This window comes from Branchiostoma floridae, chromosome 14 (assembly GCF_000003815.2).
Source record: "Branchiostoma floridae strain S238N-H82 chromosome 14, Bfl_VNyyK, whole genome shotgun sequence".
Classification (NCBI taxonomy): Eukaryota; Metazoa; Chordata; class Leptocardii; order Amphioxiformes; family Branchiostomatidae; genus Branchiostoma; species Branchiostoma floridae.
In genome coordinates, this window is record NC_049992.1 from 11,856,410 (window position 1) to 11,871,688 (window position 15,279).

Genomic DNA, 15,279 nt, shown 5'->3' on the forward strand with positions numbered 1-15,279 from the left:
ATACAAACATTAAACTATTTCATCATCATCATTTAACTAATAATTTTAACTAATCATCTGTTTGTGAGATAGCATATCAGCATCAACATGTGGCTTATTTGCAATACAAACTACATGTATTAAGTGGAGTCCTGGTACCCCCCATGCAGAACCTTTTCACTTGGGCACGACAAAGTACGTATATATGAAGTGATTTAGGAAGGTACCGGCTTAATCACGTTAGAAAGCCATAATGAAAATGTGTAAAATCAGCATAATTCCTTTTCAAGTATCCCTATATTCCCCATGTGGAGCCCTAATTAACATAACCAATCAATCATAATATTTTTGACAGTTATGCATGGTTTACACACAAACAACAGTACAAAAAAAATTCATGACTGTCCCCTGTATAATGGTGCGGTCCAAAAAGTGGTCGGTTATTAGAATAACCGACCACTTTTGAGGTTACTGCCTAATAACCCATGGGAAATGGGGGCCTCTGATTGGCCAACTCCATCTGGCTATATGATAATACTATTTATTCATTTTTTCTCTGTTACAAAGTTGATTAACTTTGTGATCTCTATGTTGGTTTACTTTATTATAATTGTTTCCTCTTTTTCTTGATTATTTATTGTATCAGTTTGTTACGATTTGTTGGTGTGGTGGACTTGAAAAGTGACCTTTGACAAGGAACACGTTTTACAATACCTTCCACTGTTATGGAAAAGCATGATAGATGAATATAGAAGTAACTATTCAATAGAAAATGGACGGAACCCTGTTTTTGGGCCTTAAAGTCAGCTCATCGCCCCGGTGACAGAGCTTTTCTTGCCTGGTCTTGTGGTCTGGCTCCCCAAGACAGAAGTCTCCAGGTGTTTAGTTCTGTCAGGTGGTGCAAGCCTTGTCTCCAATCCAGCTTTCTGGGTCCTTCGTCCATTTTGCATTGACTAACAATTGAAGATTATATACATGTAATACATACAATGTATATGAATATTTGTGTGTTTGTGTGTAGAGAGGATCCATGTAAAGGGAGAAAACTGTACGGTTACAATTGTTTATCTATAAGGTTGTAATGAATATTTTGCAGGTTGATGATGAGTTAGAGATCAAGGCTTACTATGCAGGCCATGTGCTGGGAGCAGCCATGTTTCTCATCAAAGTGGGATCCGAGTCAGTGGTGTACACGGTAAGGTTCTTTAAGAAATTCCAGACACTTGTTGTCTGGCTTTGCTTAGCTTGAAGCCCTTTTAGCCTTTATTATGAAAACAGTTTGGAATTTACTCTATTTAGTGAACAGTTTCATCCATGTAGTTTGAATAATTATTCAGTTCTTTTGTAGTTTGAATGATAATTCAGTTCTTTGTTGTATGAAACGAAACGAAATGAAAAGGATTTTCTTGCAAACATTTTGGGACTCCATCTAACTCAATCTAAGTGTCTTTGCCAGAGCACTAACAACTGATTAACTTATACTAAGTTATACTTCTCAATGTGAGGTGGTGCTGAATAAAACAATGTGGTCCCAAACATAGCTAAGCTAAGTGACACTTTAGCCTTTGTCTGTGTTCTTGCAGGGGGACTATAATATGACACCTGACAGACATCTGGGGTAAGTGTTTTAGTTCACTTTCTATTCACTTTCTATTCTAGTCACTTCTACTGCCACAGACATTACAGGGGGTATGAACACCACAAGGAGTATGGACACTACAGGGTGTACAGACATCACATGGGGCACAGACACCCAAAACGCTTGAGTGGCTCCCCGAGCCTTGTTTTGCGGTGAATCCCAAGTAAATAAAAAAAAAAAAAAGACAGCACAGGGGGTACAGACACTACAGGGGTTACAATCACTACAGGGGGTACAGAAATTACTAGTTCATTGGTACAGATGCAGCATGTGGTTCTTACACTTTTTGGGGACACAGAAACTACAGAGGGTGCGGAACCCACAGGATACATGATCACTACAAACACTGCAGGTTCATACACGTAGGGGGTATGGAAGCTACAGGGGGTAACAAACACCACACAATATTTTAACCATTCTGTGAACTAACGTTGACGTTGAATTTTTTTTTCAGGGCTGCATGGATTGACAAGTGCAGACCAGATCTCCTGATCACAGAGTCCACATACGCCACCACTATCAGGGACTCGAAAAGGTGAGAGCAAATTTAGAGAGTACTGCTGGATGAACAAAAAGTTTTTTTTTCAAAGCCTGACAAACATGTTGGTGTGAATGGAAAGTTAACAAGTGTCCCTTTTCATAGTTCGTTTATTCTTATGTTGCAATATAGGTGCAGAGAAAGGGACTTTCTGAAGAAAGTGCATGAAACAATAGAGAAAGGAGGAAAGGTATGTTTATGTACATTGTATACTATGTGTTGCTTACAGTTGTAGTGGGGCCGCGTAGCACAGTGGTAGTGTATTCGCCCCTTGACCGAGAGGTCACCGGTTCGTATCCGCCTGCCGTGTTGCCGGTCTTGTGCCCTTGGGAAAGGCACTTTACACGACTTTCCTCACTTTACTCAAGTGAAAAATGAGTCGTCCCTCGGATAGGACGTTAAATGGAGGTCCTGTGTATGGGGAGAGCCATACCCTATGCACGTTAAAGAACCCGCCACATGTGCGAACATCCACCCGAGCGGATCAAACCATTCCGGCCAAAATAGAGGTAGGGAATCTCCCGAGCAGCCCTCATAACCCCTGCTTCTCCTATTGGGTCAGTTAGTCCTCACTCATAGTGAGTAATTGGGCTGGTCTCAATCTTGATGTTTCTGACCTAGGGCTAAGAGTTGCTGTTACAGTTCCAATCATGTAACCCGTTACCTTGAGTGGCCTTCAGGCCTTGTTACGTAGTGACCATTGAGTAAAAAAAAAAAAAAAAAAAAAGTTTCCCCATTGCTGCACAAATTGCTGCAGAAAAAAGTTGTAGAGTATCTATAACTACATTTTCCTTTGCCTAAACCACATTAAGGACATGTCCCAATTTACTTCATATCATACATGCATATTATGATTATTCTACAGGTTCTTATTCCAGTATTTGCACTTGGAAGAGCTCAGGAGTTGTGCATTCTTCTAGAAACCTTCTGGTAAGTAGAGAAGGAAAACCACTATCTCAAAGTTATCAATTGCTTTGGGATGTCCTCCATGGCATAGTAAGTAGCAATTCTGAATTGAGTTTTCATTATGATTTTAACTGGTACTTTTCTGATAGACTGTTGTTCACTAACTCCTGTTATATCCTGATCACAGGGAGAGAATGAACATCAAGGCTCCTATCTACTTTTCAACTGGCCTAACGGAGAAAGTAAGACGATTCTTTTTTTACAGAACCTATGATACCAAATGTTTTAAGATTGTATAGCTTACCTGCTGTATTACAGGATACAGGAGAATTCTTGTACACAACCAGGATGTACTTGCTTTGCTTACGTTTCGCTGCTTATCAGACACCATCCTCAGAGCTTCTGACTGGAGTTCTGCTTCTCGCCGCTATATGTAGCCAACTTGATGAAATTATTTTTGGAAGCTGTATTATAGTTAGACTTTTAGTTAAGATGTCATTGTGATCATATTTGTCTCTCTTCCAGGCTAACAACTATTACAGACTGTTCATCACATGGACCAATCAGAAGATCCGAAAGACCTTTGTGAAGAGGAACATGTTTGAGTTCAAACACATCAAGGCTTTCGATAGGTCCTACATTGACAACCCTGGCCCCATGGTCAGATATTTTTCCTATGTGTATTTTCAATGTAATTTAATGTGTATTATATTATTTTGACATAAAAGCATTGCACATGTAGTTACGTGACTGTGTATTCTACACATTGTGGTCTTTATAATGGACTGATTTTCCTTTTGGTTTTACCTATTGTTAGGTTGTGTTTGCCACTCCTGGCATGCTCCATGCAGGTCTGTCACTACAGATCTTTAAGAAGTGGGCTCCTGACAGCAAGAACATGGTGAGAATATTTTTAATGGCTCCTTTTTGTGTCATGTTTTCTTTACATAACACCACAACTAACATCTGTCATACCGCTATGACGAGTATTATATTTATTCAACAAATCAGCGCTCCATTACTGACTTCTCCTGCAAGAAATGTAGACTTTAACTTAAAGTTTAAGGTTAATTTGGATGCATATATGCCCCCTTTGCAGTTAGAAAGTTAAGTTTTTTTACCCATGTCTTCCGTGCAGGTTATTATGCCTGGCTACTGTGTGGCAGGAACAGTCGGACACAAGATCCTAAATGGGATCAGGAAGATCGAGTTTGAGAACAAGAAAGTGGTGAGTAGAGAACAGATTGTGCTTGGTACTGATTTAGCAAAGAAAAGGGAATTTATCTATTCTAAATAATGTTGCATAGAATATTTTTGTATTGGTGAATGCAATGTTGGATGGCAATAACAGAATTCAGTGATTTACATGTACTCTAGTAGGAGAGTTAGTTACAGAAATGTGACCTTAATAAATGTGTACTAATTTTATTTTGCACCAGTTGAAAGCCCTGCCTATGATGAATGATGTCAAGAATTTTTATGACAACAGATCTTACAAAGTGCTGTTTACTTCCAACTGAATAACTTCCCTGTATTTTTTTTTCAGTTGGAAGTCAGGATGACTGTTGAATACATGTCTTTCAGGTAAGGAATTCAATCATCTTTAGTCCTTATTCTACTACAAGTAACACTATCATAATGCCAGGATTGCCTCTTAGCTGTGATTGGACACAAGTGGTATCAAACTGATACACTTATGTATTTTTTCACTAATGGAAACTTATAATTAGCTTAGTCTGGCTGCCAGCAAAATTTGCCCCTCGAAATGCAGGAAATATCATTTCAGAGGGTCAAGACTTCAAAATTTTTCCAGGAGCATCAGCGCTGTACGTCCTGAAAATGACGTCAATATACATTGTACATGTAGTTGGCAGCCCCATAAGAAATCTGCTGCTGCCACCTCTGAACACTAGTTGATGAATTAGCTTAGAGGTTAATTTTTGTTCCTGTTTACCCTACAAATGATATTTTGCCACAGTTGGCAAAAAAGTCAGGTGAGAAGAAGTTTTTGTAAAAGCTAATAGGAAGTCCTGTTGAGCCATTGTACCCTACACTTCCTCACAGTGCCCATGCTGATGCCCAGGGCATCATGCAGCTGATCCGGTACTGTGAACCCAGGAACGTCATGCTGGTTCATGGGGAGGAACAGAAAATGGACTTCCTCAGCAAGAAGATCACACAGGAGTTCGGTAAGACTGTATTAAAAGTAGCATAATGGTACATGTTGATAATGTAACTATGTAATATATGTTAAATTTAGTTTTATCAATTTGTTTACTGTCATTGTAGTCACGGAAGACAGGTAGTTTTTCAGCTTTGAAACTGCGCATGCCATGATGAAAAAACAGTGGAAAATAGCCTCTATAAAGTACGAAAATAGCCCCCATAAACTACACAATCATGTTCAATATGAGAAGTCATTCGAAAGAAACATCTGATTTAAAACACCATCCACTTGGTTTCAGAGAGGCTACATTTACCTTGGCTGAATCTTGTACATTTTGTATGGATTTTGTTTCTTCGATTTCAACATCAACAATTTTGTTTCATTTCTCTAGGTGTTCAGTGTTTCTTCCCAGCCAATGGGGAGACGGTAACCATAGAAACCAACCCCAACATCCCTGTGGATGCCTCACTGAACCTGCTGAAGAGGGAAGCATCTCTAACAGGTTTGTGCAGTCACCCCTTATACAATGGACACTCAACAAATCCTGTTTGATCACACCATGATTTATTACCAGAAGAGTTTGTGAGCTACATGTATGTATTTGACTACTGCATTTGATACAAGTTGTTGATACCTTTTTTTACTTATTTTTTCCTTTGTTCTATATCTACAGGACTCCCTGATCCTAAAAGACCCAGAGTTCTACATGGTGCCCTTATTATGAAAGAGAATGTGAGTGTACATGTCCCAACTAAGACTTTTCAAGACCTTTTTTGCAAGATTATCCAACAGTTAAACCTGCAGCTGTAGTTAGTTTATTACTCCTTCTATTTCAGTTGCTTAGCTGGTATTGCCGTGATTATTAGCAGTGCGGGTGGTAACAAGTGATCAGAACAAATATAGGGTAAATGAACATAGAAAACTGATTTGTGTGCAAAAACACAGTTCCAGTTCCAGTGTTACAGTTACAGTAAGTGTTGTGTGTTTCCCCAGAGCCTGCGGCTGGTGTCTCCGAGCCAGGCTATGAGAGAGCTGGGACTGAAGGAGCATGAGATCAGGTTCACCTCCACAGTCACCATCCACGACCCCCAGCCCACACAGGCAACGGTGGAGAGGCTCTACACACACCTGAAGGGGTAGGTCTTACATTATACACATAAAGTTAAGGGTTAGTTGTCTTGAAACTGCTATGGCCACGATGCGTTGATACACCCGATCCCTTGATCTTGTAAGTTTTGCAATGTGCAGTCGGGTCAGTGCTTGGATACCACCAAGCAAGACTGGATGCTTTAGCCGGGTCATACCAAAGACTCTATAAAATGGTACATATCCTTTTCTCTGCTAAGAGGACACAAAACACACTACAATACCAGTGGGCTAGCCCCCTGCTGTAGTGCGTGCACTTCTGTGTGGCCCAGGGCTTAGAAGCAGTGATGGGGTCTGGGCCCAATGCATCTTATGATAAGGGAAGCTGGCCTCCTTGTTCTCATGTACGGGCAACTTTAGTTTGAATAGAGGGAAGGTTGCACACTGATGTTATAATCTTTTCTTGCTTTGTAGAAATTACTAACTGTATTTTGATGATCTTCATTTGAAGCACACTGAAGGACCACTCAATCCAACACATGCCTGATGGCTCCATCATGATCGACTCTGTGCTCATCAAGGTGAGGAGATGTCTGTTTTGTTGTAAAACTTCTTCCTTAGGATTAATTAAGTTACTAGAATTAATGGATACACAACATAACACATATAAAGTTACATGTACTATTGATCTCTTCATGGTTTGTCTGTTTGTGTTTGTACTGAAGTGTTATGCATTAAGTTGCAACTTGATAATTGTATACATTCAATTTGATTTTTGCCATAAGCTATTTTATTATGAAGATTCATGGTTTAATTTTGAATTGGAACAATTTTTTTCATATACTTATATATGTTGCTATTTTGGTCTGACATTTTCTAAATTCAAGCATGTATCAAATCTCAACATTCTAAATTCCTGAAATGTATTTGAAACTCACCAGGTGTCAGGGTCTTCAGAAGAGGAAGAGACCAAGGATTTCTTGGTGTCGTGGCCGTATGAGGTGAGGTCATATGATCTGTTATCAGCTATGTATCAATAAATGAGTTATAAAGGAAGGGGAACTGCGCTGCACTATTATGTTCCTCTCAGCTGGGGTTTATGATATTTTCTTATGCTGAAAGTTTTGATCCTGCTGTAGTCTGGCATTGGTTCCAAATGCCATGGTAATTTCACGGTAACTACATTGTTTGCAAATTACTCATTAACCAGTGGCAAGCACTGTATAAAATAAAAAGTCAAGCCTAGACATGTCAAGCCAACACTGACACCAGAATCTTGCTTCTTTGTTTGCTATAGGATGAGGACTTGGGAAGTCACCTGATGACAGTTTTGAGGAAAGGTCTACCCAGAACTGTGGAGACCTGAGGGCTGGGATGCTTCACACCATGATTCCAAGATTCCATAATTCTAAGAAATACTTGTAAAGGAGGGCCTGATGGATAAGGGGTCCTGGGTTAATCCCAAAACTAATTGGGTTGAATGATTTGGTTTAAAGGAATTATAGGAGGCCTAGAAAATTCTGTCATCCAGAACAAAATACAATGTACATGAAGACTGGGCCAAATGATATTTTTATTCATCGTAAGAGGACTTTGATTATGGAAAGGGTTAGACAATTGTTTTTAAGTTGTAATCAAAATTTACAAAAATCACAACAACAACAGCATTAAGTATAATTGAATCCTAACCACTGTTCATGTTACACTAAACCATAATATACATGATGTGTAAATAAATTGCTGAAACCCGTTTTGTTTAGTGAAATGTCAGCTGTGCTGTAAAGAACACCGTTGTACCATTGTGTACAGGACACCGTGAAGGACGCCATGACCTCACACATCGCATGGCGTGACTCATCCTGTGTGCTGTGGGCGAGCAATGGAAAACATGGGCCAATCATTAACCCACTGTAAAAGCTGTTGGCAAATAAACGGTGACTGTCGTACCCAGGACTGCTTATCAATGTCTAATCAATAACCCATTGAAACGTCCAGGTGGAAACTGTCCACGTCATTGAACAAGCAGCCATTTGTGAAATGGGGGTGGGGGGTGACTAGAGCATCCATCATCTTTAATAGCAGTTAGACTCTTGCAGATTCTTGGTAATGAAGATGAAGTATCTATTAAATCAAATTAAATTGATATGGATGGACAAAGGGCCCTTTCAGTTTGGCCCTTTTCTTTAACCATGTGATTAGTGTAGAACTCCTTTATGTCATTCAGATTTATCAAACTGAAATTTGATGTATGTATGACAAAGTTAAATTGATCATTTGCATTGTGTAAATCATCTTTATTTCCCATGGATCCTGTACAAATTCTAAACAGAGAATATTGTATTTTAAAATATAAGTCATAAGCAAGGCTAAAATGTCTGCCAAACTTCTGATACGAGGTTGAGTCAAATTTCATATTTACCAATCAGAGTACAATTTGATTTCAAACATGTGACAATCAAATTTAACTGAAAACGCGGGTCAGGCGTGGTCATCGATAACGTGCGGTCACCTAAAGGGCAGACTGGTTGAGTTAATATTGAACCAGGGTGCGAGCTGTGCAGATTAGGGTAGAGCTCTGTACCATTATGAAATAGTCTAGTTATCAGCTGTACATGTTGGCTGTATTTTTTCTCTAGCCAGTGGACAATGAGGCTGTACAGTAATAGGAATGTCCTATAAGACGGAAGTATGCAGGGCAAACACAATGATTTCATTTGAGACCTGCATCTTATTGTAAGCTCTACACTGTACTAATACTTGTGGTCCAGAATTTTACCATGGTGCAAAAGACGTCATATCCTGTTGGATCTTGTATTTTGAAGATGACATCATCACAAATTGTGTACACCATCTTCAGCGGCACAAGGATTAAAAAACAGTTTTTAGAAAATACACATTGTAATGATTGTGGTGCAATTAATCTTGTAACATATCGTATCGCCCCACTGATATTTTGCACTATGAGGGAGCCTTGAACTTCTTTAGTTTCTTATCCAGGACAGTCCATAAAGAAAACTCTAAGTCATCGAGCTGTGTGCAAAAGTTGGTCAAATCAAGAGCCAGACAAAATGATAAAGTACTGCTGTAATCAATCTCCCATGACATTTCTCCCCACAATCTGTATTTTGGTTAATTTTTAGCAGAATATGCTGTCCGTTAGAACCGTTGGTGGAATTTGTCACCAATCAGTTTGCAGACCCAGCCATTGGTGATTTACTATCATGTTTGCTGTGTGCGGGACAATGTGCGCGTGTGGACGCAGCAAACATCCCCAGCCATTTTGAATAAAGTTCACCCAGCCATCCTCCCACCTTTACCACACCTGTTTCTGGCGGGCTCTTCAACGGACAAGCTCCACACTTTGTTCAACGTCTTCACGTGTTTAAGGTACTGTTAACACCGATTTTTTGTTGTACACGGGTGTTTTTGTGCTAAACATCATTGTATGATGACAGATTTTTATCAGAAAGATGTTTTAAGCATACTTTTACCACCTAAATTGTATGCCAGTTTTTGAAGTAGTTGATTTAGTGCAAACAGAGGCATTCAATTCAAGCCATCTTTAATTATTTCAGACTGTTAAAGCTTCTTTTCTGTTGTTGTTTTATTTAAATTAAAGGTTGGAGATATCAAAGGTAGAAAAAAAGGCCTCTTTAATAGGTAAAAAATTTAGCCAATAAAAGCCGGGAACATTTTTTACCTTTTAGCACTCCTACTGTTACCTGTAAAAGCAAGTCAAAGTTGAACGCATGTCTGATGATTGATGATTATGAGATGGAAGAAGAACTTTATTGCTCCACAATTGTAACAGGTACAATGTACGGCAACTTGTACTTAAATGAGCTATAGGTATTGCTTATATCTAACAATTGTAAAGACCTAATCTGATTCATAAATTACAGTATTAACAATATAGCTAACATGATGTATGCTATGATAGTCTGGAACAGTATCGTTAATGATGAACAGTATACTACTTCAGGAAAGTACATGTATAGTATTGTTCAGTTTTTGGAAAGAGTTGTATATGATAAAGTTTAGATTGAACTCCATTGGTAGATATGTGAACTGGACATGATGATATATTGTATAATTATGAGTATTGAACTAAGATGTTACATTTGCATCTTTGAGATATTTTTATAGACTAAGATTAAGTTAGATATCTTTGGTATTGTTAAGTCATCTGGTGTACAAATTCATCCAGCAATATTCTTGCACAACAGTGCTAGCAGCAGAGACCCTGGTTATAGATTTACTAGCAATGTAATTATTTGCTGAATGCCATGCACCTTACGTCATGGTTATTGCACAGAACAGGGTCATAGGGTTTATCCAATGCACGCCTAAACCCACGCTATCTTTGACATTTCGCGTCCCTTGATTTTGCCTACTTCATTATATAATTAAAAGATAAATTTTAGGCTAACTATTTACAGATTTATCCAGAAAAAGGATACATTTGGGTCGTAAGTGCTGTTGGACCTTCATGGCAAACAAAGGCATTTGCCAAAATTAGCTTTTGCATTTCGGCAACTGAATGCCAGTCCTTATGTTTCACATTGAGACAAATATTCCTGTTTCAGAAACTGAATTTTGTGCAGGAACTCTCTTTTCATTTATTTAAACAATTTTGCCGATTTACCTGTTCAAAATTAAAAGACATATATTGTTTAGACATAGAATTTTTTAATGACACTAGCATAAACCCACATACTAATACCTTATATATTTTTTTACCACAGCCTAAATCCACCATGCTTCGTTTCCTGGTTCTGTCAGCATTAGTCCTGCTGTCCTCAGCACAGTCGACGAGAGAGTGTCCTGACAATGATTACGGGCCGAGTCAGTGTACATGCACCATCACAGCTCTGGCAGGCATCGACCACAGAATAATCGACTGCCAGGGAAAAAGCCTCGACTCCGTACCCACAGGCATCCCTGCCGACACGTTTTCCCTTGATCTCAGCAACAATGCCATCACTGAAATCCCCGCGGGCACCTTCCAAACCCTGAACTCACTGGAACAGCTGCTGTTGTCAGGGAACCAGATCGCTGCCATACCAGACGGAACCTTCCTGGGCTTGGATGATGTCAAGGTTTTGAAGCTGAGCGAAAACAGGTTGACAACACTGACCTCTGAGATGTTCTCAAGTCTGCTTTCACTGGAGCAGCTTGACCTTGAGGATAACCAGATCGCGACCGTCTCAGGGTCTCCATTCAACGGCCTGGCACGTTTGAGGGAGCTGAGGTTGAACATTAACCGCATTGTGAATCTGCCGACCACGGTGTTCCAGGGCTTGGAAAGCCTTCAGAAGCTGTACCTGCAGGATAACTTCATCACCAGTGTCCCAACACAGGCCATCCGCAGCCTGGACACCCTCATCGAACTCTATCTCGAGAACAACGACATCTTGAACGTCCGCAACGACAGCTTCGTGGGACTGACCTCCGTCCTCAATATCTCCCTGAGCGGACAGCCTAACCTGGTGGAAGTGGAGGCCTTTGCCCTGCGGGGGGTCAACAGGAATCTGGAACGGCTGGAGATCAAGGACTGTCCCAAGCTCACCATTCTGCATGAGGAAACCTTCCAGGAATTCACACAATTACAGGTAAGACTTTGATGTTGTAATACATAACCTGTATTTTGTTTAGTCCTTGTGTTAAGTATTGCAATAACATAAAGGTTGACTGGCAGAAAATAATCATTTTGTATACAGAAAAATATGAAGTTACTACAAATACATGTATACAATCATGTACCTGATTGTGAATTAAGTGGTCATAGAGCCTATCCTAATGATTACATGGCATCTTTTTGAAATTGATTGATTAGATTGCGCTCTCCGGTGACTAGTCATCAAATTCTTCTAAACTTGAAATTGGAAATAACAGAACTAAACAAACCCAATGACAAAGAAGCTAAATCTTGCTTCACAAGGAAGCTAAATCTTGCTTCACAAGCAAAACTAATTAGTTATTTTAGTTGTTTAGGTACTTTTGTGAAGTGCAAAAAATTGAGAGTGCAAGCTGTTGTAGGATGATTATAAAAATTGATAAAAGGAAGTCTTCTTTCTTCCCAGCGTCTTGTCTTGTCCAACAACAACATCTCCCGTCTGCCCGAGGCTGCTCTGAAGGACCTGAACCGCCAGGCACTGGTCACCCTGTCAGGTACGGAACTAGTTACCTGTTTGTGTTACCAGTACTGTTAACTGGCATGTTCATTGGATTGTTTCAGCTTATAACACGTTACATGTACTTGACACCAAATACTGTTTTCGTAAAGCTTGATTATGAAGATTGTGAAGGGCCTACTACTGTATTCCAAAAATGATTTATTTAGACTTCTGTGTTGCAGTTGGGCCATGTTGTTGAAAATACATTGTACTTGTATTTCTTCATTTGTTTCTTCTACTATTTTATTACACACAACAATGTTGGAAAGATTCTATGTAAGAGAAAAACAGGCATCCAGGAAATGATATTGCTTCATGGTAGTTTCTGGATTACTGGTGTATATTGTAAATGCCATTAAGGCCACACCGATTTAATTTCTTGGTTCACGGATTCGCTCGCTCCTATTTTTTGGGAAAAAAAATAAAAATAAAAATTACCACTCAGCAAATTTTCACCAATAATGAAACCATTCACCAACTTTCTGGTGTAGCAAATTGGCCTTTATATTATAAGCTCCTTAAAGCGTGGGTACAGGTGCTGTTACTGTACAAAAATAGTGTTTTTGTACTTTTTTCAAGCTGAAAACTTTTTTTCTTTATGTTTTGGATTAGCCGTTACCTTTACCCCAACCATTTTACAATTTTTATTTTTATTTTTATTTCGCCCTCTCGCTCCATATTTTTTATGAAAAAATCCGTGAACCAAGAAATTAAATTGGTGTGGCCTAAGCTTAAGTTTGTGGCAATTTCATTTTCAGGTAAGGAGAAAATGGAATGTTTGCTGTGGTTTAAAGTTTGTGGTAGTGCTATAGTCACATACTGTACATTAATGAAAACACTGATTTTAAGTTTGTGTGAAGCTGTCCCCACAAACGTAAATCCGCCACAAAAATTGCAAGAATGACAGTATTTGAACACCTCTGACAAAGGCGTTTATTTTCCAGGTAACCCGTGGATCTGCGACTGTCGCCTGTCGTGGCTGCGGGACTGGATGGATGAACCCGTCATGAACCCCGGCCTCCTGGACGTCAGCAACGTGAGGTGTGCCGCGCCCCCGAAGCTGCAGGACCAGCAGCTGGATGTCGTCGACCGTTTCGACTTGGACGACGAGGATGTGTGCAACCTGCTGAACCCAGCAGGCCAGATCGGCGCGGGACCTGTGCTGGTCGCTTCGCTGTTTTCTCTGTTCTGTGCTCTTGCTTTGTCATTCACTGTGTGATACTGCTGTGCAGCTAACTATACCAGCTTCACTCTCTGTATTTCTGTTTTGTTTTCCTGTCAGAAAATCAAGTACATGTACAATGTAATTATGAACTACAAGTGCAACTAGAGGTAGCTTATCATCGTCAATAGTAGTACATTAATTTGTACATGTACAGTGTGTGCCAATGACAGCATGGTTCTGATTGTGTAATCCAGAATGTGAAATTCAAGAGAGCTGCTTCCTGATCAAATTTTAAACTGATGTTTCTAATGTTTATTATATACAGAAGGTCTAAAACTGTCAGCATTGTCAACTTGATGCAGTGGAGTCTGTATGAGTATGGAATGTGTAGTAAAACTTAAACTTACTTGGCCAGTTGCTAATGCTGTGACTTATGCCAGTTTCAAGAGTTTTCAAGAGCTGAAGCTAGTTGCTAGTTGTTTTTTAGGGCTTTTAAGAAAGAAATGTTAGTGTTTGGCCAGCAGTTTTATGCTATGTTGCTATGTTTCACAGTCTCCACTGAATATGTATGTTTAGAGAGTAGTTAATGAACTTGATCTAAATATTTTCAAATCATTCCATGACATTCTCAACTCTTCTTACTATTACTGTACATTGTGCTTAGATGTTTGGTATGGTTTGTATAACTTAAACTGCTCATTGCTACCTTTGTCTTAATGTTCTTAGTTTTACACTTTCAGCTTTATTTGAAAAAAAAATCTGTTCTACCACGCATTGAAATTGAAGATCCCAGAAGCTAAAGCACACTTATTCAGCTTGTCGATCACAGAGTGCTGTTGCAGAAATTGTTTTACAAGTTTTCTTGATGGCAAATAAAAGCTCAGTGTGAACTTATGTGGTGTCTTGTGATTGGTTATTCGTGGTTTACCTTTAGTAGCCCTTGACCCGTGAGCACTAGGTAAAAACTATAAATACATGGTCATTGGACTTTGTCATCGCTTAACGTATTAACTAGCCAACCATGACACTCAACTCAAGGTACACAGACTTGTTGACATACTGATTTCCACCCACATACAATTTTAAACTTGCCATAATCTTCATGTATTCTATTAAACAAACTTAATCTTGGAGACATATGACTAACATTAGATTGATATGTAATGCCAGACAATAAATCAATTAGGTACTTCCTGCACTGCAACTGGCTTATTATAGATAAACTAACTTATTTTAATAAACATACCTTTGCCAAATAAACCAGGTTTGTTATGTAGAATGATGTCTGTAGACAAATACGTTACTCATTTCATTTTCTTTATAATTATATGCTTAGAGTTGGTTTATAAAATTTCGGCATTGATTATGCAAATTAGATCCCAAGTTACAATTAATTGATATCAAATTGTATCAAGCGTTACTTAAGCTATCAGCATCCCGAAAATCATGATGATCCTTTGATCCATTCTTGACTTATTTTCATTCAAAGTCTTTAAATACACCTCTTACTCTCTTCCCTCTTTCTCAGTTACATATGTGACAACTTTGATGACAGTACTATAATGGAATGCAGTGGATTTATGAACTTTTCCTAATCAATTATGCAACTTAGCTGTTAATTGC

General features: G+C 39.1%; 2 protein-coding genes across 2 annotated transcripts in view; both read left to right on the plus strand.

Annotated features, from left to right (window-relative positions):
- The window catches only part of LOC118431042 (integrator complex subunit 11-like), a 29,001-nt gene extending 19,794 nt beyond the window's left edge, over positions 1-9,207 (plus strand). Inside the window, exons 4-20 of the mRNA XM_035842122.1 lie at positions 1,076-1,174; positions 1,563-1,597; positions 2,073-2,153; positions 2,289-2,346; positions 3,022-3,086; positions 3,250-3,304; positions 3,588-3,722; positions 3,880-3,963; positions 4,201-4,290; positions 4,609-4,646; positions 5,127-5,251; positions 5,621-5,731; positions 5,903-5,961; positions 6,223-6,365; positions 6,827-6,896; positions 7,257-7,316; positions 7,613-9,207. Of these exons, the coding sequence (XP_035698015.1) occupies positions 1,076-1,174; positions 1,563-1,597; positions 2,073-2,153; positions 2,289-2,346; positions 3,022-3,086; positions 3,250-3,304; positions 3,588-3,722; positions 3,880-3,963; positions 4,201-4,290; positions 4,609-4,646; positions 5,127-5,251; positions 5,621-5,731; positions 5,903-5,961; positions 6,223-6,365; positions 6,827-6,896; positions 7,257-7,316; positions 7,613-7,681 (1,377 nt within the window). The 3' untranslated portion in view covers positions 7,682-9,207. The remainder of the gene's footprint in view (positions 1-1,075; positions 1,175-1,562; positions 1,598-2,072; positions 2,154-2,288; positions 2,347-3,021; positions 3,087-3,249; positions 3,305-3,587; positions 3,723-3,879; positions 3,964-4,200; positions 4,291-4,608; positions 4,647-5,126; positions 5,252-5,620; positions 5,732-5,902; positions 5,962-6,222; positions 6,366-6,826; positions 6,897-7,256; positions 7,317-7,612) is intronic.
- Positions 9,208-11,061: 1,854 nt separating this feature from the next.
- LOC118431039 (carboxypeptidase N subunit 2-like) lies at positions 11,062-14,550 on the plus strand. The gene is made up of 3 exons (XM_035842114.1): positions 11,062-11,927; positions 12,399-12,486; positions 13,436-14,550. The coding sequence occupies exons 1-3, from the start codon at positions 11,073-11,075 to the stop codon at positions 13,708-13,710; spliced, it is 1,218 nt and encodes a 405-aa protein (XP_035698007.1). The 5' UTR covers positions 11,062-11,072; the 3' UTR covers positions 13,711-14,550.
- Positions 14,551-15,279: the final 729 nt, after the last annotated feature.